Source organism: Falco biarmicus, chromosome 14, assembly GCF_023638135.1.
Source record: "Falco biarmicus isolate bFalBia1 chromosome 14, bFalBia1.pri, whole genome shotgun sequence".
NCBI classification, from domain to species: Eukaryota; Metazoa; Chordata; class Aves; order Falconiformes; family Falconidae; genus Falco; species Falco biarmicus.
In genome coordinates, this window is record NC_079301.1 from 23305030 (window position 1) to 23329763 (window position 24734).

Here is a 24734-nt window from a genome sequence, read left to right on the forward strand (position 1 = left end):
CTCTGCATCTTTTCAGGAGCAGTTTCAGGATACAGGTACATCCTGGGCACGTACAGAGGCTAAGCCATCCCTGTGCCTTGGAGCGCACCTGGGCTGGGGAGTAGGGAAGCAGGTGTAAAATGGGTCTTTCCAAAAGAAACAAATAACAAATATTATGCACACTCTGCTCCCAAGGGTGAAGCCAGACAGAAAATGGCTGCCCCACAGCCAGGGTTGCCAGGCACTAAAGCTGGACACCAGCAGTGGGGTTTGGGCACAGCTGGGCTGAGCTGCAGAGCTTCCACTACCAGCACCAGTGCAGAAGCAGGTGTCTGTGTGCTGGGAGGAGCAGCAGAGTCTCCCCAACAGCTTGTCCTAGTGCACCAGCTCCACTGTCTCTGCAGCACCCTGTGCCAGCTCGGGACTCTCCTGTACCTCCTCCTGTGCCAGCACCTGGCTGAGAGAGACCTGACGCTGGAACTCCGCCTTGGGCAGTGTGGCGATCTCAAAGTGTGGGAAGCGGGCCTGGAATATGCGGGAGGACAGCTTCAGCCACTTGAGCACATCAGAGAAGAGGAACCAGTTGCAGGGCCTGCAAGGACAGCAAGGGGATGGTGGGTTAGGGGTGGAGGAGTATGCCCACCTCACTGCCTCCCTGCGACACAGCACTGCTGCTGAGGCCCAGGCACTATTCTCCGTGGGGTCCTCCTCCGCGGGGCCTGGGCAGACCACACGTACAGGACCCAGGCTCAGAGATGCACCTCGCTTTGATCACTATTTTGCAGGTCACAGCTTTTTAAAGCACTCAGGACAGGAACATCGGTGTGGAAGGTATGCCACCAACGGTGTCCCGGCAGCATCCCCACCCAGCAATGCCACACCAGAGGCTCCGTTTCCCACCCGGCCATTTCTCCTGGGTGCCGTATGTGTCCCTCTGGATGGACAGAAATTGGCAGGCACAGAAACTCACTAAACAGAAAAGTAGCACTTTTGTTGCTGCCTCTTCCAAGTCGCCTTTCGCCCCGCTGCAATCCCGGCAAATCCAAGAGCCATGGTGTCAGAAGGGGTGGAGAAGGGAGGACTGCTCCAGCGCTGTGCCCTGATGTAGCCTTCCCCACGATGGAGGGGAAACAAGTCTACTGGGACCCATCAATGCAAGCCACTGCTGCCCATTGCTGGAGAAAAAGAGGGCTAGGAGCAGCATCAGGAGGAGGAGAGAGGGAGGCTTGCAGCAGGTTTGCACGCAGAGATCCTTTACTACCCCCGCCTGCTCATTGAGGGCGGCCAGGTCTGTCCCAAGCAACGCAGGTTGCCATGCTGCCGCACAGCCAGAACTCTGCAGGAACGTGAGCAGCAGGACCCCAAGAGATGCACACTGCCAGATGCTGACTGCATTCCTACAAGGCCCTGCCTCCAACCCAGTGTCTCTAACCTGAATCTGAAGGAAAAGCACCACCTAAGGTACACAAGCTGCTCTTAACCTCAAGGAGCTGAAATGACTGATATGCTGCTGTCTGTGAAGGGGACACCAAGCCTGTGACCACCTGTGGTACAGAACAGCAGGCATCAGACAGATGACACAAAAACAGCTATTCCTTTTGGCTTTACCTGTGCTGCTTCTCAGTTTTGTGTTAAACAAGTCGTCCCTTAAACCCGTCTTTTCCGAAACCAAAGGGGTCTTTCCTTGCTTGATTCCCCCATGTATAGGTCTCCCTCACCTGTAGTCCCTCATTCTTTCTCCTCTTTTCATTAACTCTGGGGGAGAGGACCAAGGACCAGCCCCATGTTTACTCCTGCCCTCATTTGGATAAATCCTGCCGTCAAGTCTTTGCTGACTGCAACAAGAAGCCAAGGTGACCACCTCAGAGATGGACTTCTGAGAATCACAGAATGACAGCATCACAGAATGGCTGGGGTTGGAAGGGACCTCTGGAGATCACCCAGTCCAATCTCCTGCTAAAGCAGGTTCTCCTAGAGCAGGTTGCACAGAGTCACGTTCAGGCGGGTTCTCAATGTCTCCAGAGGAGGCTCCACAGCCTCTCTGGGCAGCCTGTGCCAGTGCTCTGTCACCCCCAAGATAAAGAAGTTCTTCCCTCGTACTCAGATGGAGCTCCCTGTGCTGCAGTTTGTGCCCGTTGCCCCTTGTCCTGTCACTGGGCACCACTGAAAAGAGTCCCATCCTCCTGACACTTGCCCTTAAGGTGTTTGTAGACATTGATGAGATCCCCTCTCAGTCTTCTCTTCTCCAGGCTAAAGAGACCCAGCTCTCTCAGCCTTTCCTCATCAGGGAGATGTTCCAGTCCCCTCATCATCTTGGCAGCCCTCCGCTGGAGCCCCTCCAGCAGTTCCCTCCCTCTCGAACTGAGGGGCCCAGAACTGGACACAGCACTCCAGATGCGGCCTCACCAGGGCAGAGTAGAGGGGGAGGATCACACAATCAGTCAAACAAATTCCATCTTACCCTATATCTTCTACTTGCTTCTCTGACTTGGGGCTCACAAAGTGTCGTTTCTACCTTCACATTATTCTAAGTAAGAGTCTGTCCAATGCTTCATTATGAGATGGCTCATGACAGGGAGTGTGCCACAAGAGGGTTACTGCTGCAGCAGCAGCAATTTGCTCCTTCTGGGGAAGCTACAATAGCACCATTCCTCAGTCTCTACCTGCAGAACAGGGATAAAGGTATCATCTCCTTTGGAGGAGTGCTTTCTGGTCTACAGGACACAAGTGCAACTCTGTATGGCCTGTCTCCTTAGCACACAGTCAGCTTGGGCTCTCAAAGTTTCCCAGGCGGGTATGAATTTTATATTTCATGTTATCTCTCACCTGGAGAGCAGCCTAAGGCTTTCTTGTACTGTTGCTAGCCTCATAAGCTCAAGGGCTCTGTTCTGTGAGCTCGCCCTCCAGCCCAGCATTAATGTCACCCAAATGCTCTCTGCTCTGGGAAAAGATACTCACCCCCGAGACACTGATACTCGGAGGTTATAGCTGGGAAGCAGTGGCTTGTCTGAGAACTCAAACATGAAGTTGTCTTGCTCCTCTTCCTCCTGGTCTGAACTTCCTGGAGGGTTGAGCAGAAGATCACATCCAGTGCTATCTTTCCCCTCTGCAACAAGCAAAAGAGACATTGGCATCACTCACAGTTTCACACCAGACAGTGCTCATCACTCCCTGGGGAACAGCTCTGCCCAGCTGAACCGGCTACCACTGCAATTTCCCATGAACCTTCCCACAACATCACAGCAACTGTAAGAGCCAAGTCCCGGGGGCTCTTCCTGCTCTCCTTCGAGCCCCTCATCTCAGAGGAACTCTGTGTGAGCGCTGGCTGCTCTGCACAGCAAGACTCCACTTGGTGACCGCATCAGGTAGAAAGAACATCTTATGTCATAGCAGCAACCTTTAGGTTTACACTGATCCTGCACACAAGACGAGGCACGGCCTGCTTGCAAAACGAGCCACTTTGACTGGTAGTCTTTTCTTGGGCCAAACACGTGCTGGCCCCCAGGCTCTCCCTGAAACAGCCTCAGTCCCCTCTGCTTTGCCAGCACAGGTGTCCTCAGAGCCTGCGCCAGAGCAGGAGGTGGATGTATGAGGTGCTTTTTCTGCACAGATCCTATAAAGGAAGGCACTGCGCTCTGCTTGTTGAGTACTTCTCCATCCGGATTCCACTCTTGACAACTGTCAGCAGGTTATCTAGAGGTGTGTGCCAGCAACCGTGTCTAAGTAAGGACTGCAAGGCTGTGCCACCAAACTGAGCAGCAGATCTAAAGACTAATACAACCAAACAACACCAAGCATGACTTCAGAGAATCAGCCCTGCAGATTTCTGGCTTGAAGCTGGCTGTTCCAGGAGGTACCTCAGCTTCAGCGGGATTTGTGTCCATAAGAGATGGCAAATAGCGCACTTGATCCATCAGCCATTTAAAAGCAGTTAAATTTACCATTCACTAATCTGAATTGAAAAACCATCTGTTGAAAAACAGCTTGCTGTCTGGATTTCATTGTTAAGAAGTATCAATAGTCTTAGGTTTGCAGAGTGGTTTTTGTCCCGCTGAGATAAAAGAGAGTAACTCCAAAAACTTCCAGAAAATAGAGTTCAGATTCTACAGAAAGAAGTCAGACCAAATGTGCTAGTGAGCAAATAAACCAATCACGCAAAAGTTCAATACCACCTGCAAGAGAAAAGGCTGGGGAAAAAAAGAAATCTTATGGTGTGCTGCATGAGAAAGCTCCACGCACCATACTGCTCTACAAATAAATCCAGCACCCAGTGAGAATGTTATTTTAATAAAGAAACAACAGCAGATGACAGGAGATACAGGCTCAAACAGGGTCTCAGGAAAAAAAAGAAGGAATTTCTTAGTCCTGCCAAGGGAAAAAAAAATCCCTAAGAAACAGAAAAACAGAGTACTTAAATCTTCAAAACTCATTGTAGAATAGGACAAAAATAAGTGACATGAGTATTGGTCTGACATCACTGCTAGGCAAAGCTCAGATGCTATCACCAAAAAAATTCCAATTTCTTGAGCAACCCAGGGAAAAAAAGAATTAAATGCATTTAATGCGGCAACACAGTCCAATGTCTGTCCTGAAAACTCTTCACACTCGGTCCTGTCCGTTAGCCCAAGTGAAAGCTGCGACAAGAACAGAAACATTCTGTACCACTGCAGAGTAACAGGGAGACAATCAGACACAACAATGCTACTCCCAGGTGTAGAACAAGACCCTGGCGTGGGACTTTGTATCTGGAACTACAGTAGTGTGAAGTCCAAGATGCTGATGACTTTACCAGACTCAGACCTCAGAGATCCCACACCCTGGCTTCCCTCATTATCTTTTGGCTCGCAGAGATGTGCAGACCTAAAGGAAAATGTGGACAACATTCTTGCCTCAAAGAATAAAAACAGATCAAGCAGGGGCCTGGGATTTCTCCTCCACCCTGAGGGACATGCAATGCTTTGTGCTTCAGTTAGTGGACCTGATGGAAGGCAAATTTTGAAGGACTGAACCACTGAAGGAGGAGGACTTTTTTCTGCTGAGCTGGTTTGCTGCCTATGACAGCTGGGAGCAGCTCGGTTACTCCAGAGCTGAATGAGGTAATCCCCTGCCCTGGGCAGTATTTGCTCCTGGTGACCCGAGGTGACTGCTGAAGGTAACCAAGCCAAAAGGACCCATTTCAAAACACTCAGTAAACGCCACTGTAAAGAAACCAACCCCTTCTCACAGGCTCAGGCATCTTGCCCTTCCTTGCCAACTCACACAGTGTCCTGGCAAAGCACAGGTGACAGTGGTCTAATGCTGCCATTTCACCACTGCTGTAAGCTGATCTAGGTGTGGATGGAAAGGAAGGTCCCTTTCTGTGCCCGCTGAAAACAGACCTGGCAGGATAAAGGATTACTTCCCAACTGAGTTAGTTCCTTGCCACAACTTGCCACGCAGCCTCCCAAAGGCAGTGTCAAGGGCAGCACTGGGAACACTCCCTGCTGAGGGGCAAAAGAAGGGGCAGTGTGACTGAGCCTCTCACTGCAGCGTGGTGGTGATTTGGCTTGGGATCTCTGTCACCCTCTCTCCAAGCCAGAGACAGAAATATCCCACATCATCACCAAAGCCACAGGGTTTCAGAACATTTTGCGTCACTGACATTTCTGCAGGGATATTCGCTGATGTCTGGGAGGAACCTATGTTCTCCCAAGAGCTGTGCAGAGGTAACTGTTAAAGTTTGAAGCACCTGAGATGCAAGCATCAGGCCAGTCCACACTGGAAGGATCTTTACTGCAACGAGGATGAAATGACATTTCTAGGGAAGGGTACAGGCAGATAATGTGGGATTTGTCTGGCTTGTTAACCAGCTTCAGGTAGCGCAGGAGAGATGGAAGACAAAACCTGACAGATGGCACCACATGAATTACAGAGACCCAGCAGAGACGTACCCACAGTGGCCAGGATTTAGTGTGAAGTCCCAATGCAAGAGGTAGGACATGCCTGACAGGGAAAGTAGTCTTTTTCCACCCTCAATTGAAGAAATACTCTGAAAATCTCGACTAAGGTCCAGGGGAAGGAAAGGAAGTGCAGTGCCCAGCGCTCCCTGGGGAGATTTTCCATGTATTAGCCAAGTGTCTCAGCAAGGCCTTTCTGAGTGGTAAACTGCCACTACCGATGGCATCCCAGCACTCCTGCATTCCTCCAAGAAACACCAAAGACTCAATGGTCGTTTGCTTATTGAAAAAAAAAAAAGCCTTTTTTTTTTTTTGCCTATGGGGTGGAGGGCAGAAATGTGGGAAGACATGATGCAAGACAAGATATTTCAAGACAAGACAAGGGCTAGGGAAATGAAAGAACTGAGACAAGCAGCTAATTTGAACAAAACACAATTGGCTTGCTTTTCCAAGATCCACCCGTTCCATTTCAGGCATTAGGGTATATGAAAAACAAGATGGCACATTTCTAAATTACTTGCATGTGGCAGTGGGCCTCCTAGAGAGGGTATGACAATTGGCAGTTTAAATCTCATGCCAGGATCCTCAAGAGGAAAGGACGCTGATGAACAGGACACAAGCAGATACTAGAACTCAAGCACATCAGCTCTCTGGGCAACCAAGAACTCAGCATGCTGTAGTAATCAAAGCAAGCCAAACTCTCCTACCCACAAAACCACACACAATTTTCCTTCCTTGTTTATCAAGAGGAATCCAAGTGGGAAACAGTGACAAATCAAAAGAGGTAATATCTTTACTTTTAAAATATTCAGGTCAAAGAATAACTATTTTTCTTGTGGTAAAGAGGCTGCTTCTTAAAGGACTGCGATAGTTTCAGGAGTGAGAAATTCAGAGGAAGGAGGTTGTGGTTTGAACAGTCTTCTTGGTGTGCCTGAGGTGCAAAAGCCTACAAATAAAGTGTTCTTAGGAGTAAAGAATTTCTTTTACTCTGAAATGAAGAGACACCACGGTCCTCCAAGGATAAGTCCTCTACCAAGAGTACCCTTCCATATGTATCTGATTTTTTTTCATTTCTAGGAGGATGTTGGGAATGACTATGTGAGCAACTAAAATCAACAGCCTTCTAGCTTGCCAGCATACGTAACCCAAGTCTTTATGAAGGGCTTGACAGTGCTGATCTCCTGTCTCAGAAGTGGTTGGGAGGGACACTGCAGTCTGCCCAGTCCCCCAGCTAGATCCAGAACATCTTCACTCATGGACCCCTGGGGAATGGAGCAACACAGGGAACAATTTGTGGACCTTGTGCCTGTATCATTTCAAGAAAACTTCTAAGATGGTAACCACAATTTCAGAAAGTGACAGTAAAAGGTACAAATCATGCCTTCACTGGGAAATGCCCAGCACTGTAAGAAGAGGACCTCACCTGGATGAGTGCCTCCCCTCCAAAGCAGAGGAGAGGGATGGGCAGCTCTGGGAACCTGGAAGTTCAAGACTTCTACACCTCGAAGGAATAAGTATGTCCTCTGCCTTCCTTGGGTTTATCTTGATGACTGGTTAGCTGGGGAGTAGCAAGAACTGCTACAAGAATAACATGCTCCTGGATCGATACCCAAAGACCCTCAGGAGGCACAGCAGCATGTGGATTCTAGCCTTGCACACCGTGTTCAGCCTATTTGGAGGGATCTACACGTGCAGCTTCCCAAAGAAAATGTCCTTTTCAGGAGCAACTACCAGCATGCAACATGACAGCAAGATCTCTAAGACATGAGCTGGGAAGGACACGGACAGACCTGAGTGAGTGATGTGTCATTACCTAGCATTACTTCTCTCTGCTCTGGACTTTGGGTATTAGCTTTTCCCCACCCCGCCACCCCACTGCCCATGTAAAGCAATATAGGATCAAACAAGACGAGGCTTCAAAGTTTTAGCCCCTTCAGTAATGTATATATGTACAGTACATGAAAGGGCATAGAATGAGCTCACCTAGTACAGAGCTGCTGTAGAAGTCCCACGCTGTTCGAGGATCCCCATCAGTGCGCCCCTGGAGATCCAAAAGGTAATCTAAAGAGAAAAAATGGAGAGGATTAACATTTAGCTACTGGTCAAAGCATGACCCTGGCATGCATATCCATTGATCTGGGGTGAGCCAGTTCACCTCTGCTGCTTTTCCCCACTTTGCAGTTAGGCATTATGGGGAAAGCTGAAACCTGACTTGCAAGAAGGTACCTCAGGAGAGGACAACGCGACCCTGTGCCTGAGAACATGAAACGGAAGTTGAAAAGAGAAAATGGACAACACTAAGTGGGTTGGAAAGAAAGGTTCTTAGGGTGGATTTGAGTTCAAAATTACATCTCCGACACCTGCATGTATAGTTAAGCCTGGAGGAGCTCAGACAGACAGTGGCAAACAAGTTTTTTTCAACACGGGAGACTTTCTGCCTTGTATCTTTCTGGGAACCACTGCTACTCTAGCTGTCTCTTCCTTGCTGGGATGTAGAAGCCACAACACTCATCTTGCTTCTACACAAACAGCACAGAAAGCAGGTACGCTTCATTCCCGGCCATAGGGAGCCAAAATGGTCCTTTCTAACAACAGCAGGCAGGCAGCATTTGGGCAGAGCTGTTTTCAAGTAGAAGGCATCATCACTTGGCAGCAAAAATATGCTCACTCAGGTTATGCAGTGCAGTGTAACTGGGAACTGTGGAACAGTCTCCAAGCCTCATACACAGTACTGTCTTCAGTTGTGTGACCACGAGAGGTCACTGCCACCTCCTTGCATGTTAAAGACTGAAAAGTGACTTGCATCTTATTTGGAAAACCATATACAATTCTATAATCAAGGTTTGGGTGGTAAAACAACATACACATGACAGGACAGAACTAAAATTATTCAGTCACCTGCTGCTCAAGTACTTCTAAAACATCTGATACCTAGATTTGGTCCCGTATGCTGCCAGACAGGACGGATGGAAGCACTGCTGCTCCCAGGCTTGGCACCTACCACAGAGGAAGCGCTTCATCACTTCACTGGTGGCAAGCTTCACAGCTGTCTGCCCAGAGTAAGTGGCCAGAGTGGGATCAGCACCATAGGAGAGTAGAAGCCACATGGTTTCCAGGTTGTCATTTGCTACTGCATCATGGACAGGCCTGCAAGGACAGAAGCATTAGCAGAAAAAGAAGAGACTAGATGGGTCTGCAAAGCAAACGCTCTGTTTTGAGTTAAAACAAATCTAGCAATGACCAACAGCTCATCCTGAAAAACACGCCCTGCTCCCTGCCCCTACGCTTCTCAGTGCTTCCCCAGATGTTCCCCTCTCACTGGCTTGCTTTGTGCCATCCTGTCACTGCAGTTCACGTTGGCACCGTGCTCTAGCAGAATGTGGAGGATGTCGATCCAGCCTCGCGCACAGGCTTCATGCAGAGCTGTGTAGCCAGCATTGTCACGATGGTTCACATCACTGCTCTTTTTCTGCAGGCAATACAGCACTACATCCTACATGGACAAAAGCACTGCAGGCCTGGTTACACACAAACCCAGACAAGGCAGCCCAAGACACAGAGCAGAAAAGGGCACCAAAACTCACCTTATAGCCCAATCGAGCTGCTCGCTGCAGAAGGGTCTCCCCTGCATTTTTGTTCACAATCAGCCGCCGAGCTCCAGGAGGAACGTTCTGGGCCATGGGCAATTCAGGGGAACTCCCTGAGACCCGACGGGACTTACAAAGCGTCCACAAGTCTTGGGGCTTCTTCAGAGAGCGCATTTTGGGCTGGTTCCAGCAGCCCTTCCCCTGAAAAATAATGGAATACAACTCCTTGGCACATGTGGCCGTGTCTTACTAACAGGAGTCCCCTTCTCTCTCTTCTCCCCACACGTGTTCCCCTCATCTGTCCAAGCCATACCTTCCCCTCATCACAGATCCCTGCCAGGTGTTTGGTTTTACATTTGCGTTTTCCTGATGGTTTCTCCAGCTCTTCTTGGACAGGAGAACTGTTGGAGGGCTCCAGGAAGAAGCCATTCCGAAAGTCTGGGCGTCCTTGAGATTTTTGGGGCCTGCTCCTCAATCGTAGCTCTGTGCCTTTACCCTTCGCAGACTCCTTCTGCTTCCGGTACCTAAAGTCTAAAGGAGAAATGGGAATGAGAAGCTTCTCTAGGTATGGCACGGAAGGCCAGCAACCCAGACCTCTGCCCCCAGGCAAAACAAACTGCCAATCTTTGATGGCTGCAGACCCATGGCGGAGGCACTGCAGTAAGTAGAAGAGAGTGAGTGCACAGATTCTCCCCACCAGGGATGGACTCAGCATGGACACAAGACACAAGTGGTCCTGGTCCAAAAAGGCCAAGCTTAATGAGAGCTGGGGCTTGCACACAACTGACTAAGGCTTTTCCTTGGGTCTAACAGGAAGCCCAGTACAAAACAATCCAGCTCGTCAGCACGCTTCCCAGTAGTTTGATAATTGCATGCTGCTCTATGGTGTGTTCCCCTACCTGTGAGGCCGAGCAGGACTCACATGGGATACCCCTTGGAGCGACAGAAAATGCTGGAGGCATCCCCCTTAAGCTGCCTGCAAACAGTCATTGTGTTGCTACCCGCAAAACCAGACCTTGCCTTGCCCTCTCACATCTTCCCCTTAACTTAGTAGCACACTGCAATTTCAACTAGTATGCATGCAGGTAGGAAGTACCATGAGGCCTCAAGGGAAATCCAGTCTTTTCTCCCTTGTGTTATACAGAGTTGCAGGGCTGCTCATTACAGAGTCCCATGCATCGTGCAAGGACAAGCGCTCTGCTTCCCTGAAATAGCAACATCCCGTAGCAAGGGCACGACAGCAGCAGGAAAACAAAGTATGGAATAAGAAAGCAAAGCCCTGTGAACAAATAACCACCCAGACTTGTATGATGCCATACACCTCCCTCTGTGCAGACGATCAGTGCTGGAATAAAAAAGGTTACAAAGGAAGAGCCCTGCACAGACCAAAGGACAGATGAGGCATCTATACACAGCTCTGCAGTGTCTCTCAAGCCTGGCTCTCCCCGCAGCTTTGGGCACTTTGTTTGGGAACAAAGACTTTGCTTCATTTCTAGGTGAAGAGCTAGGGGATGCCCCAGTGGATCACTTCAAGGAATCGAAAGGATAAACTCCAGGAACAAAACTTTACGTCTGTTAGGGACACTGCTGCCTTCAGTGCCAAGGCAGGTTTTGCAGCACTCCAGTAGCAGCATCTTCAGCTTCCAAGGTACGCCGAGACTCTAGATTCTCCATGTCAAGCACCGCAATATAACTTCCATTTATGTTTTGCTACTGCTAGGAAGCATGGGCCACAGATCCTGCACAAAGAAATGGGTTTGGCCAAAATACCAAGGTAGAACCACAAATAAATCTCAAAGCAAGCACATCTCAAGTACTGCTGTGCTGTTCTGTCTCCACATCTCAGGAAGAAGAGAGTGGAAGTGGAGAAAGGCAACCAAAACAACGGAGGAGTGGAAAAGCTGCCCTACAAGAAAGACTGGGATTCCTCAAGCTGGAGAGGAGAAGGAAGAGGAGGATGTGACCAAAATCTGAAAGAATCATTCAAAGGTGGATCAGCTGCGTGGAGGAATCCTGTTCACCCAATCCTGCAGCACAAGACTAAGGAGCACTCCATGAAATGAGTAAGGGGTCAGTTAAAAAAAACAGACAGAAGAAAGGACTTTGCACAGCACAGAGAGAACTTCAGGGCTTCATTGCCACTGGAGGTGATGGAGGCAGATGTTATCTGCAGGACAAAAAAGGACTTAGGCAAATTCATGGACAACAGACCCATCAATGAGCTGTAGAAGGCCTGAGCAGGGACAACCCTAGTTTAGCTGTTCTGCATACTGGGGAAGCCTAGGCAGCCGAAGTCCAGGAAGCAACCGTGCTCAAGTCCTGGCCCTGCACAGCCTCTGTGCTTGCCGTGGTCAGAAGAAAACTGCAGGCTAGACAGACCCCAACACAATGCAGCATGCAGGACTGTACTTAGGCAAGGAACAGGAGACATCTCCTTGCTCTGAACAAAGTGGAGCGCACCCATGAGATGTGGTCTGGGGCAGAAGTTCTGACTTCCACCACACAAAACACGGCATTTGTTTTCAAGCTTAAGCACAACTCTCAGGCTACAACTAAGCAAAATTTTAGCAAAGAATGCAGCACGCAGCAATCACTAGCCTGCTTGCTGTTTTGGAAGTAATCACTGGACGGAGATTTCTGCTGGGCTGTCTGTAACACTGTCCTCCTCTTTTACAGCACTGCAACACTTTCACAACTAACCCAGGGCAATATACAAGGACTTGAGATGCTCCTTCTCCGGTATCTGATTCCTTCTGCCAGCGTGCAGTGGCTCTGTATTCTACAGCAAAGCTTTTAAAGTAGCCCATCAGTGTAGGTTAAATACTCCTCACTTGGCAGGTTGCCTGTCCATGTCAGGGAACACCTTCCCAGCAATGAACAGCACCCTTGGGCTGTAGAGGAGTCAGGTAGGAAATGGCATGAACCTAAGAAGAGTCGAGAACATGGCAAGGAAGAGCCAAGTCTCTTGACTGGTATGTGAAGAGAAAGGGGTAAAATGCTGACACATCAGACAACACATAGTGACATTAATAATGACGGAGTTTCATCATTACCAAAATCCCCACCAAAATCCCACATGTAACAAAAAAAGCGCAATAAAACAACAACACCCCGCGCTGGGCCGCAGCTTCATACTGGAATCCCCTTCCCAGATTGTACCTGCTTTGGATTTTCGCCTCCTCTCTCTCGGTCAAATATTCCCCCATCTGGTATTTCCGACTTTTCTGTCGTCTCCTTTTCTTCCTTTTGATGTGGCTGTCATCTTCCTCCTCCTCATTGGGCTCCCACAGCTGCCTGGGTGATGCCACTCTCCAGGGCAGCTCCCGATTCCTCCTCGTGTAACAGCTGCTCCTCTCAGACAGAGACCTGTCCCTGGCCCTGCGACTGTGATAGCGTGATGTCCTGTGGGATTTTCACAGCCTGCGACGTTTCAAGGATGTCTCCTCCTCCCCTTCCTCCTCCTCTTCTTCCTGATCCTCCTCCAACAATGGTAAAATCTCCTGACCGCTCACATCACACTCTCCTGTCACACCAGCCGAAGAGCCAGCGATGCTTCCTGCAAGAAAGTGAGATCTCTAGCTGACAAAAAAGCCAAGAGTATCTACAAGAAAACCCCTGCAAGGCAGGACAGAAGGCAGGGACAAGGCCACGTAAAAAGGGAAAGGCTCACAGTCCACCCAGGACTCCCAGCTGGGTCTCCTAGCACCAACTCACCCGACTGACTGCGTGTCCGACTGCTCAGCACCACCGGAATGAAATCCCCAAAGTTGTTCTTGGGCTTCTTCTCAAGGTAACCTGTGGGGAAAACTGCGCCTTGAGAAAACATGCTACAGATCTGTCCACGCAAGTCTGCTGGCCTGGGAAGGGCAGTTCAGCATCACATCGCAGCTCTGTTTTGGATCCCAACCCACTACGGGAAGCCACTAGCTCCAGAGGCTGTTCAGCTTCAGAGTAGCAACAGTTTGGCCACATGGGCATTAGGGTGACAGGAACCGCTGCAGCCTGACCCCGCAATAATACATTGCCATTCACAAGGGTACCTTCCTCGTGGCTGTCCCCACGGTGTGCTGGCGATGGGAACTCCGTCTTTGCTGGCCTCCTGCGCTTACACTTTACCCTGAGACTGCTGTGATCCTGCCCTGATCCCAGGCCGGTTCGGCCTTCTCGCTTGCCAAGGTCATGCAGATCGTCATGGTGTTTTCGCCACTGTGAATGGAGGACATGGACTGAAGCCTGAGCTGCCAAATGACTGAGCTGGAGTAGCAAAAGAGAAGGGACAAAACGCTGTCCCCTACTCATCATGCTGGTGCCCTCCAGCACTTTTGACACCCCAGATCCATTTTTGCTCTAGATAACCTGCAGACACGGGTACATTAATCCACTGCCAGGTAATGCCAAAGAGCATGGGCGGAAAGCCCTGTGCACTCAGCTGTGCCCTCCTCTGTGAAGAGCTCCCTCCTCGCCTGCAACCTCGCCTGCTAACCTTTGCCATAACCCAAGAGGCCCAGCCTATACCACCTACCTTCTGGCCATGCGCACTCCGGCTCCCCGATTTGCCTGGGGGCTCCTCACCATCCTGGGTTTGACACTTCAGTCTCTTGTGGGCCTGCCTGGCGTCCCCACCATGCTGCCGCTTGGACTTGCAGTGCACGCTGCCCTCTTGCTTGATTTGGCCTGCTCCTTTGAGTTTGACCTCACCAAAGGCCTGGGGAGCAGTCCCAGCTCGTAGACAAGTCCCAGAGGTAAATGACATGTCACAGTCCACTCGCTCCTTCCTGACCCTGCACAGATTCACCTGACGCACGCACTGGAGGGGCTCTACTGCTGGTGGCTCCTGGGAGCCTTCGCAGCCTAGCTCCTTGCGCTGACTCTCTGTGGGCACCTCTGAAATCATTCGCAGGCTCTGCTGCCCAGCTGCAGGCAGATCATGCGACAAATATGCTGCTAACACTTGGGTTTTAGGCTTTGCGTCCAACTGTTTGCGGCTACAGCTCCCCTGAGGAGCCTCAGTCTGTACATTACCCTCCTTACTGGAGTCAGCCTCTGGCCGATCACACTCTTGACTCTTCTGTGGAATGTCCAGCTTCCCCTTCCCCCCTTTCACATCCACAGCACTGGTCTGAAGAGATGGACCAGCAACCAGTGGGACTGGATTGGCTGGCTCCTCATAGAGCTTGGGCAAGGCCCGGCAGCTCTTGCTCTTGGCTACAGCTTCCCGTTCCTCGGGTGGGAGCCTGGGCAGCCCCTCCGGCAGGCTCTGGGCAGCTGTGCTGGACTCTGTGGGCTGCACGCTCGGGAATGTTGGGAGCTCACCTGCACCAGCTGGCTTACAGGAGCTGTTCTGGTTTGGGGGCAGCTGCCCTGCTGTAGAGATGCCGATCGAAAGCAGGGGGGGTTGATGATAAGGAGACCAGCCAAGAGGCAGAAGCTGAGGATTGGAAGGTTTTCCATTCACAGGGCATCGTGGGTACACACTTCCCTGGCCAGGATTCCAGGTGGACATGTCCTTGGACTGACACAAAGGAGCTCCTGGAGCAACTCTACCATGAAGTCTCCTGGCGGGATCCTGCTGTCCTTCTGTGCTGACCTGGTTGGACTTCTTCCCACAGGGAACCCCAGCACTGCGAGGCTCTCCCTGGTCAATGATGGAAATAGGCTCCTGCTTGGGAAGGTGGCGCGGATCTCTGCTGAAGCTCATGCCAGGGTCCTTGCTGAGCAGCAGCGAGGCAGGCACCGGGTTGGCGACGCCGACACAGGTGCCTGGAATGGTGCTGATGAGCGTGGTGTTCTTCACCCAGGAACCCTGCTCGCCATTGCGCAGGAATTCAGGGAAGATGACTAAGGGAGGGGTGGTGCCAAGACACAAGGTGACGCTGCTGCCCGTAGTCTGGGCTGCACGCTGGGACCTGGACAGGACTGTGGTGAGGAGAGCTTTGCCACTGGTGTGCACGGGTGTGAGGATGGGCATAGGAGGTGTTTTGCGTTGACTGGGTGGAGGCAGTTTCTGACGATTGGACTTGGAGGAGAGATCGAGAGGCATCTCGCTGCACTCTGGAGAGGAGACCATCTCACGCTCGAGCTGTGGAGGGGACTTCAGAGGAGAGAGTGAAGTGGCAGCCCCCGGTACTTGCGGCTCGGGAGCTGCCGGGGCTCTGGCGTGCGCACCAGTGCCAGAAGACGGAGCAGCACTCCCGCACGATGCTGCCAGCGCAGCCTGGCTGGATGAGAGGGAAGGGCCAGCGGTGCATGAGGGAGCGCCCTCAGCAGCAGCCTGGGCACTGCTTCCACCCGAGGGCGAGGGGCAGCTAAACTGATTCACCTCCACAGACACCACTTTGGCGTCTGAAGCCAAGGGTCTGGTGACAGAGAAGGGGTAGGGGTAGGAGCGCAACTCTGGGGAAGCGATAATGCCTGGCAGGCAACGCTCGTGTATGTAGGAAGGCAGGACAGGGAGGGTGAGGGTGGAGGAGACCCCCAAGGTGGCTGGCAGCGTAGCCACACTGAGTGGCTGCCCGCAGCTGGGTGGTGGGATGTACACCAGTGACTGGCTCGGGCTCAGAACTGCCCCAGCCTGAAAGGTCAGGGGTAGTTTTTGCATAGCAGGGGCCTGAGATGTGGGAAAGCACACTCTGTTCAAAGTAAAAGTAGCAGGAGTGGAGGCAGAGGTGTTGCAGCTGGAGACAACCACAGACAACGTCCCTTCTGCCAGCGTGCCTGGCCCCTGTGCTCCAGTGCTTGGGGTGGTTTTCTCCTTCCCAGCAGGCTCGCTCTCTGGAGCCACGGAGCAGGCTGGAGGAGCATCAGCCTGCTTGTCACTGTGAGGCTCTGCAAGTGTCCAGGCAGCATCAGCACCACCGCTCTCCTGCTCAGCAGCTCTGGGGACTGGAGGCTCCTGCCCTCTGCCATCCCCCTGGCTCACCAGAGGGCCCAGGGCATCATCTTTCACAGTCTTTCCCACACGCTCAGGGTTTGGGTTGGGATCAGGTGGCTGCTCTTCCAGTTTGGGCCCCAGCTTTTCCTCCACCGTGTTGCCATCAGCATCCAGCCCCTGGGCACTGCTGCCACCACTGCTGACTGCTGTGAGCTCCACCTGCAACAAGAAGGGAGAAGAAGGTGTTCCTGAGAGCTGTGAAAGTGGCTCCTAGCACAACAGGCAGGACCTTCTCTCTATGCCCCGCTCAGGACACAGAGGCAGAAATGGCAAACAGTTCTTGCCAAACTAGAGCGCTGCTTTGCCTTACTGCACCTAAGTGCACCACCTTCAAGAAGGAGCCTGCGGGACCCATTAGGGTAGATGCTTTTGTTTAGCTTGTTCCACCAGGGAACGCCTTCTTGAACCCAGATGTGCACACGAGGAGCTCACCTCGGAAAGGCTGCTGCTGACGCAAAACTCTTGAGACCCCAAGTGCTGGGAGCTGCTCGTTTTAGACTCCTCATCAGAAAGGGGGGCTCTCCTAGTCGAGGAACAAGACACAGCATTACGAAAGCCCAAGACACCCTCCCAGGATCCTACCCCTCCCTGTCCCCGCATGGGACAGCAGATCAGCTGGCAGCCTGAAGCAGCATGCCTGCTCCAGGTAGCTAGCTCCTCATCAACACAGGTTATGTGGCCACTGCAGGCTGAGGGGATGAGGAACACTGCTGTCCACTGTGGCCTCCCTCTCCCAGAGCTCTGCCCGCTGGATAGCACCTCCTCACACAGAAATGCTTACCCTACACCACCTACGGGCCTGACAAGACCTTCTCTGTGGCACAGCAGCTCTGTGCACCCTCCTTACCCATGGCCATTTTGGCACACACACCCTGGTGTCACCATGGGCCAGCCCAGCCCTCCCTGGCTGCGCTGCATCACACTCCGGCTCCACACATCCACTCCCAACCCCTCCGCTTCCTGTTCTGCCCCACCACACGTTTCCAGTCCCATCCTCCCCCGAGCCCCAGCCTGCCCCTCTCTTCTTCCACAGGCACCTCCGCACTCCCCATTCCTCTGTCTCCCAGCCACGCTCACTCCCTGCCCTGGGACTCCCCAGCCCAGCCCTGCTGCTCCCCGCCAGCCACAGGTGGACATCTCCCCCCAGCGCCAAAGCTATCTGGGCTCAAGCCGTCCGTAACAGAAGCAGCAGGTGCGGGCAGCCGCCTCGGTGTGCAGTGCCCTGCTGGCCTGCGCGTCTGACCCTTTCTCTTTGGAAGACAGTTTCTGAGCGGAAAGCCTGAATTTGGGGTACGGACTGTGAGCTCTGTGGAAATGGAGCACACCGAGGAGACAGTTGTTCTTGGCATCTGCGAGAACCCTGCACAGGAGACAGCGCTTGTGTCTTCAATGCCCTGGCCTGGGACACTCCTGCCCCAGCAGTATTTACCCCACAGGGATTCTCTGCTCTCGAAGGAACCAACCTCCAGCTCAGCTTCTGCTGCTGACATGATTTTTCTGGATTTGCTCCCCTAACCCCCAGGCTTTCACCACAAAGTAATGGACACAAGCTACAGGAGCCAGCTTTCTCCTCAGGCTCCCGCAGCCCCAGCACAGGCACCCCGCTCCGGGCTGCCTCACAACCCCCGTGACAGCCTGGTCCCTTCGAGGGGCTCCTGCCCCCTCGGCAGCAGTTTGGCAGGGCCCCTCCAGCCCAGACCGGCCACAGCAGGCCGGAGAGGCCTGTCACTAGCGAGGGGAGATGGGGGGCCGGGCCGGGCTGTGGCGCGGGGGCCGGGCTGGCAGGGGCCAGGCCGCCTCAGCACAGCCGGCGGGGCTCTGGCTGCCGCACAAGGGGGCCCGGACGTGGCCAGGCCCCGGGGCCCAGCCCCGCGCTGGGGCAGACCCGGCCCCGCCGGACCGGGAGGGACCTTTGCGGGGCGGGGAGCGGGGGTCCCGGAGCCAGCCCGCCGGCGCAGCCCGGTCCCCGAGGAGCCCTGCGGCGGCCGGCCGGGCGGAGCGCGGGCGGAGCGGGGCCGGGGCCGGGGCCGGGGCCCGCCACACACAGCCGGGCGACGCGCCGGTGAGACGCCAGGGGGCGCCCGAGCGCAGCTGGCTGCCCGCGGCACGGCGGGCGAGCGGCCGGGAGCTGGACAGCGGGACCCGGCCCTTCCCCGCCACCGGCACCGCCTCCTCCCGCCCTCGGCTACCTGCCAGGGCGGCGGGGCCGGCTCTGCCCCGTGCCGGGCCCAGGCCCTGTCAGCTGCCGGGACGGCCCCGAGGGCAGCCCCGGCCCCGGTGCTGCGGCCTGCCCCGCCTCCGGCCCCGAATGCCGCCGACCGGGGCTCCTCCACAGGCCGGCCCGTGCCGCGGCGTGGGGAGCCCGCCACACCCGGCTGCAGGGCACGGGGACGGCACGGCCAGCCGGTGCCAGCTGCCTCCCACCTGGCCCCAAGCGGGGCGGGCAGCCACGGGACAGCGCTCGGCTGCAGCCGGCCCGGTGTGCCCGTCTCACTCGCACCCCGAGCTTTGATGTTTGTTGTCAACTAGGAGTAGCTCCACGTGGTTTAGGAGAGGCGGAGGGCAACGCCATCCCCAGCTCTTATCTGAGGGACACACAGCAGGCCAAGCGGCTGCTGAGGGCTGAAGATGATCTCTGCCCGCATGTCTGCCTCAAGCCACAGTCTGAACTCTTCCCTGTCCCGCCGCTCTTCTGACCGGCCCTCGGAGGACTCGCCGCCAAAAGCCTCAACACCCACAGTCAGGAACGACAGGTGCGTGCTGCCTTCAAGCCCGTCAAACTTTTCTGGCTCTGGCAAATGCAATGAACACACGTAGTAGCCTCAAGGAAGCCACAAACTGATCAGTTTTGAGAACTCCCCCAAGAGCTGTGGAATAAAAAGGTGATGCAAAGCCACGGGGCAGGCCAAGAACTCATCTTGATCGATTCTGCCTCCCAGTCACTAATCCTCCCTAATCTCCTATTTGGTGGCATGTCACAACTCTCCCTTCTAATCATTTGGTCTGTACTAACCCTCCTGGGTCACCGCCGACAGGTCTTAGCTACTTGGCTCGCAGCGGGTCAAGCTCTTCCCCTCTCTGCCAGTTAAGAGCACACGTCTGCTGAAGCCAACAGCACATGCAGACGACTCAGCCTCATCACCCACCAACGGCATGGATGTACTACAGCTACACGCAGCCAGCAGTTCCTCTGCAGAGAACTCCAGCATGCTCTGCTTGTGGGCCCTCCTTGCTGGAGCACGGGATGTGGGGACCAGCACAGAATGCCACTGTTTAACCACACACCCATCCCCTCCCTGCAGCTCTTTCGCACCTCAGTCCATTTTACACCACAGGAAGAACAGGTTAAGCCAGCACCAGCTCCCTTCCCGTAGCCTTTCCCGATCCCTAACGCACTTTCTCCACTCTCTTCCTCCTTCCCCTACCACACCGCCCACGCACCTCACCTCTCCTCGTTGAGGCCACACATGCGAATCCGGTCTGTGCTGCTCCAGTTGTGCACCCCACTGTAAAGAGGTGCTGTAGAGATCATGACAGCTGCTCGTCACCAACCGGGACTTGCTGGGGCTCACGGGGCCACTCTGCCTACAAAAGAAAAACAGAGGATTAGTAACTCTCCCTGGGATGCTCGCATTCAACCATGCTTGAAAAAGAGCCATCCGCAGCTTCGCTGTCAGGCAGGTTTGGTGCAATACCCAAAATGCTACACCTGTGCCTGGAAGATGGCTAGAAGACATCAGTAGCGCCTTGGGACAGAATCCACGGTACGCTCATCCTCATATTAAACAATGTTACTGCCAAAAACCTCTAGCTACCCTGAGAGTTTCACACAGGTGTCTTTGCACACATATGCACCCCTCAAAAGAGTCCTCCACTCTTCTTCTTCCCCTTCCAGAGGAGCCTCCAGACCCCGGTAGTGAGCCACAAGACCAAGCTTCTTCATGATGGTCTGTTACAATGCTGGCATCCCCATAGCTTCATATAACTTTCATAAACCGGCACACAGCGGCTTCAAGGGGGAAAGCCTCAAACAAGAAGGCAGCTGGGGTGCCCTGCAGGGGAGCAGAGGTTTGCCAACAGGGCCGTCAGACAGTGCCATCAAGTGATTATCCCCTCCCTCTGTCAGGAAGGTGCTGGTATTCAGTATGATTACGGGTGGAAAACATGAGGAAATCCAGAGATCCATGAGCATCCAAGATTCACCGTCAGCTGGAGGAGCTTTTGAGGGAGAACGTTGCAGCCAATCGTGCAGCACTGCGTGTTCAAGCATTAAGGCAGCTTTGCTGCTCAAGTCCTATCAGGGAAAAAGCAACGAAGGAAGAGAGGCTCTACTGTGCTAACAAGTGGACTTGGTCGAACCAAGTAGGACTGATGCCAAAAGGCAGAGAGAGATGCTGTCAAAGAGGTTCTCGCTTCAGAGAAATACTAAACACACGAAAGTAAAGCAGGCATAGAGCCACAGCAATGCTCTTGGTGCAGCGGGTGAGAGTGGGAAGAAGCTGAAAGTGACACATGATCCCAAATCTCCCTCGGTTGCCTTTTCCCTGAAAAACCTCCTGGTGACAGGAGGACTGAACAGGACAAGAAGCAGCTTGCACCATCCGTTCATGCTGAAACGAGCCACGCAGGGATCTACCAGGCAGCAGCTCAAGGGATCAAGATGTGGAACTGAATGACACCTCTGAACACAGCTGCTGCCAGCCATCCTCACCCCAGCCCAAACATGCCAGTGAGGATCCTCCAGACAGGAAAGAAGGGTCAGGCACCCAGGAGAAATCGGGGCAAGGTAGCTTGTTTGCGAAAAAGAAGCAACTGACCCATCTGCACATATGAGGGCACAAGTGAGCAAACAAACTAGGGAAATCAGAGGTCAGGAGAAGAGGGGGAAACCTGCTAAAAGACACAAACCGTAAGATGGAAGAAATACTGTATAATGGAGGGAGACCCAGGCAGACGCTAAGACAGAGAGCAGGGTCATACCCAAAGAGAATGAGAGGTGGCTTGGAGCAGGAAGGGGAGGAGTCTTGTGATGCTTGGAGAGAAATGCAACATAAAGGAAATAGGGGAACAAACTATCTGCGGGGATTTCACCATCTTAGGCTAAACTGAAAGAAGGGAAAGAGAAAAGTTCTGCCCCTGAGCACAGTGGCAGGACAGATGCTTCAGAAGATATCAAAAGGGACCTTCTGTGCAATGGGGGAAGGGGATGCACACAGCTACACGATGTAGAACAGGAAGGAGTTGGAGATGAGCTGAAGCCTCAACTAAGCACAGATCAGGCATGACCCGAGAACGGGCTTGGCAAGGGAAAAATGATAGTGGCGTGGTACAAGGAGCTGGGAGAAACAGCACATTTTGAGTACTTGAGTGAGAACCGGTCAACAGAGGAGGCACAATGGCCATGAGAAGACAGCCAGCAGGACATAGTAACAGAGATAGTAACAGGACATTAGTGCTTTGCTACTGTTTGCCTGCAGTTTACATGGGAATTAAGAGATCCGTTCCTCTAGAGCAGCTCTGATGAGACACATGTATCAAATTCTGGAGAAGTGAATGATCTGATCTGGTAACCTAAAGCCTATTTCCGTTACATACCCTAATCAAAAGTCTGTTAGAGTAGACCTTACGCCCTGCTGTTCCTTGCCTTTTTAATGTTAGTGCGTTCCATCCTAGGGATTTTAAAAGAATGGCTTTTAAAGCAGCCTTTCCCAGCAAGCCAGATGTTGGATGAGTCACACTGGAATAAGGGGAGGGGAGTCTGTGGTGTATCCCTGTGGCGCATCACTTTAAGATAGTGCAGTGCACTCTAGGGCAAATAAAAGAACAGCAAATCAGGAGAGTTCAGCTGCTGTGGCTATTTACCGTACAGCAACTTCAGTTCAAGCCATGCTGATAGTTCTTGTAATGCCTTAAATCAAACAACAGCTGTCTGTGGTCTCAAAGTATGACATCCTAAACATCTGCTGGTTTCCAGGCTTGAAACATTGCAGCTGCCTTACCTGAAGGAAACGTTACTGTTAGCATACCAGGAATCTTGGTGCTACTGTCATGTGACATTTTCACTAAGGAACTAAGTGACTAGAGATTGTCACCTCACAAAACACTGAACAACTCCCTCTGGCAAAGATCCACTTTCAAGTACTTTGCAAAACATTGTGGTTATTATATTTTTCAGTTCCTTACACTGGCCGCAGAAATCCAGCCACAGGCTATTCAGTTTTATGCTTTACCAGCCTCAGGACTTCTCTCAGGACAGCTGGCAGTGACAGGAGAAGTCACATCGGTGTCTCCTCCAGCAGTCCCCTCATCCAAGCTGTCCTGGCACTGCTCCTGCTGACACATGCTTTGGCCTATGAGAAAGACCAACAGATGTGAACATAATGGAAGAAACCCAATAATCCCGCAAAGCAAAGAGTTCATTTCTGAATGTTCAGGGTTTGGTACTGAAGGGCACAAGCTATTCCAGACTTGTGTCTTCACCATCAGGTACTCCCTATGCCAACACAACAAAGGTTTCCACTGGCACTGGCCAACTGAAAGAGCTGGTACGAGGCATGTTTCATCTAATTGGCAACTGACTGTCACTTTTCCATCATTTGTCCTTCCTCCTCCAGTTCCCTACTATAAGTGCCCAGTTTCCAAACTTCACTCCAAAAGTTAAAGTCTTGCTGTACCTTACATCCTCACTCATCTCCAAGATCAATGTCAATTTGGCAGGCTGCAATGCGCACTGCAAAGAAAACCTTGGAAGCCACTCCTGCTGTGATCAGTCCAAATACACTTGCATTTAAAGAATATGAGTAATTGGGCCGAATTACCATGCCATTACCAAGTAACAGAGCTCCCATGGATCACGTCACAGTATTTTGTGCTTGGGTCATACTCCTGCAAGGCAGTATCATCTTCAAAATCTGCTCCGCAGATTCTCCTGGCGGGGCAGAAGAAGTAATGAAGGCGTAAGAAGCACATTCTGTCCTTACAGTGGAAATTCATTAATAAGCCCTCATCACGCATGAGCAACGACAGTAAGGATACCAACCTTTGAAGACACTGCTTTTGTCTGGGAGAAGCAAAATGTCTCATACACACACACACACACCCCCCCACACACACACACACCCAAGAGTCTCTTGTTTATGTGTTCTTTAAACCTTGGGTGTTCCCCTTACCTTCTCAAATGGCTCTGTAAATGACAATATTTAGGCCTGCCGAACTGCCTTTGTCTTGGGAAACAAAAAGAAGACAGAAGCAGCAGGACTCCCCTTGTATTTTAACCATAACAGTTGTTCTCTCAGGTGCCTCAATGATCACATACCACAGTAGCATGTTCCTATCCCTATTGTTACCTGTAAAAGCCACCAGAATGTGAAAAGCAAAGGCATTTAAAATGATCTACAAGGTGTCCAGACTGGAAAGCTTCAAGGAGGCTCTCAGCCTGGGAACACCTCTTTTCAAAGCCTATTTCCTAGAAAAGAAGCTGTGGCGAGGGCTGTCCAGATCAGGACGTAACACAAATGCCTGCTGGGAAGCGTGTAGGATGAGAGAGAAGGAAGGTTACGCCACCACTGTGATCTGAGACACAAGAAATAGCTATCTAGCCATTTTGAACATAGGTTGTTGTTCCTCTTCCCTGAGTTGGTGGTTTGGAAGCAGAACAAGCCTGTTGAGCCCTTTGCTCTTCATTCAAAGCCGTGGCGGAACAGTGCAGAGAGGCTTTAGCTCTGGGGAGCCGGAATCGAGCTCACTGCAGTGAAGGGTCACTCCTGGGCACTGTTCAAGCCCATTCCTGTGACTGTGCTGAGCCCAGTGACAGCAGGGCTGGGGTAATCATTCACACACTTCTTTTTTATTTTTTTTTTAAATACATTGTCGTGGTTTAACCCCGGCCAGCAACCAAGCACCATGCAGCCACTTTCTCACTGTCCCCCACCCAAAGGGACGGGAAGGAGGATCGGGAAGGAATGTAAAACGGGTTGAGATAAACGCAGTTTAATAGGTAAAGCAAGAGCCACACACGCAAACAAAGCAAGGAATTCATTCACTGCTTTCCTTCGTCAGGCAGCTGTTTGGCCATCCCCAGGAAAGCAGGGCTCCATCACGCATAACGGTTACTCGGGAAGACAAACGCCATAATGCCGGTTGTACCCCCCTTCCTTCTTCTCCCCCCAGTTTATATACTCAGCATGACGTCATATGGTACGGAATACTTCTTTGGCTAGCTTGGGTCACCTGTCCTGGCTGTACCCCAGTTTCCCGTGCCCCTCCAGCCCTCTTGCTGGCAGGGCCTAAGGAACTGAAAAG

At 52.4% G+C, this 24734-nt stretch overlaps 1 protein-coding gene across 1 annotated transcript in view; it reads right to left on the reverse strand.

Moving 5' to 3' along the window:
* Positions 1-243: 243 nt before the first annotated feature.
* Positions 244-24734, reverse strand: part of LOC130158698 (BCL-6 corepressor-like protein 1) — a 44443-nt gene continuing 19952 nt past the window's right edge. Inside the window, 17 exon segments of the mRNA XM_056359603.1 lie at positions 244-571; positions 2938-3085; positions 7899-7976; positions 8917-9062; positions 9243-9258; positions 9261-9408; positions 9500-9703; positions 9816-10061; positions 11068-11086; positions 12662-13058; positions 13217-13297; positions 13543-13708; positions 14025-16592; positions 16866-16956; positions 19880-20018; positions 22617-22783; positions 23263-23361. Coding sequence (XP_056215578.1) covers positions 355-571; positions 2938-3085; positions 7899-7976; positions 8917-9062; positions 9243-9258; positions 9261-9408; positions 9500-9703; positions 9816-10061; positions 11068-11086; positions 12662-13058; positions 13217-13297; positions 13543-13708; positions 14025-16592; positions 16866-16956; positions 19880-19965 — 4611 coding nt within the window. The 5' untranslated portion in view covers positions 19966-20018; positions 22617-22783; positions 23263-23361 and the 3' untranslated portion in view covers positions 244-354.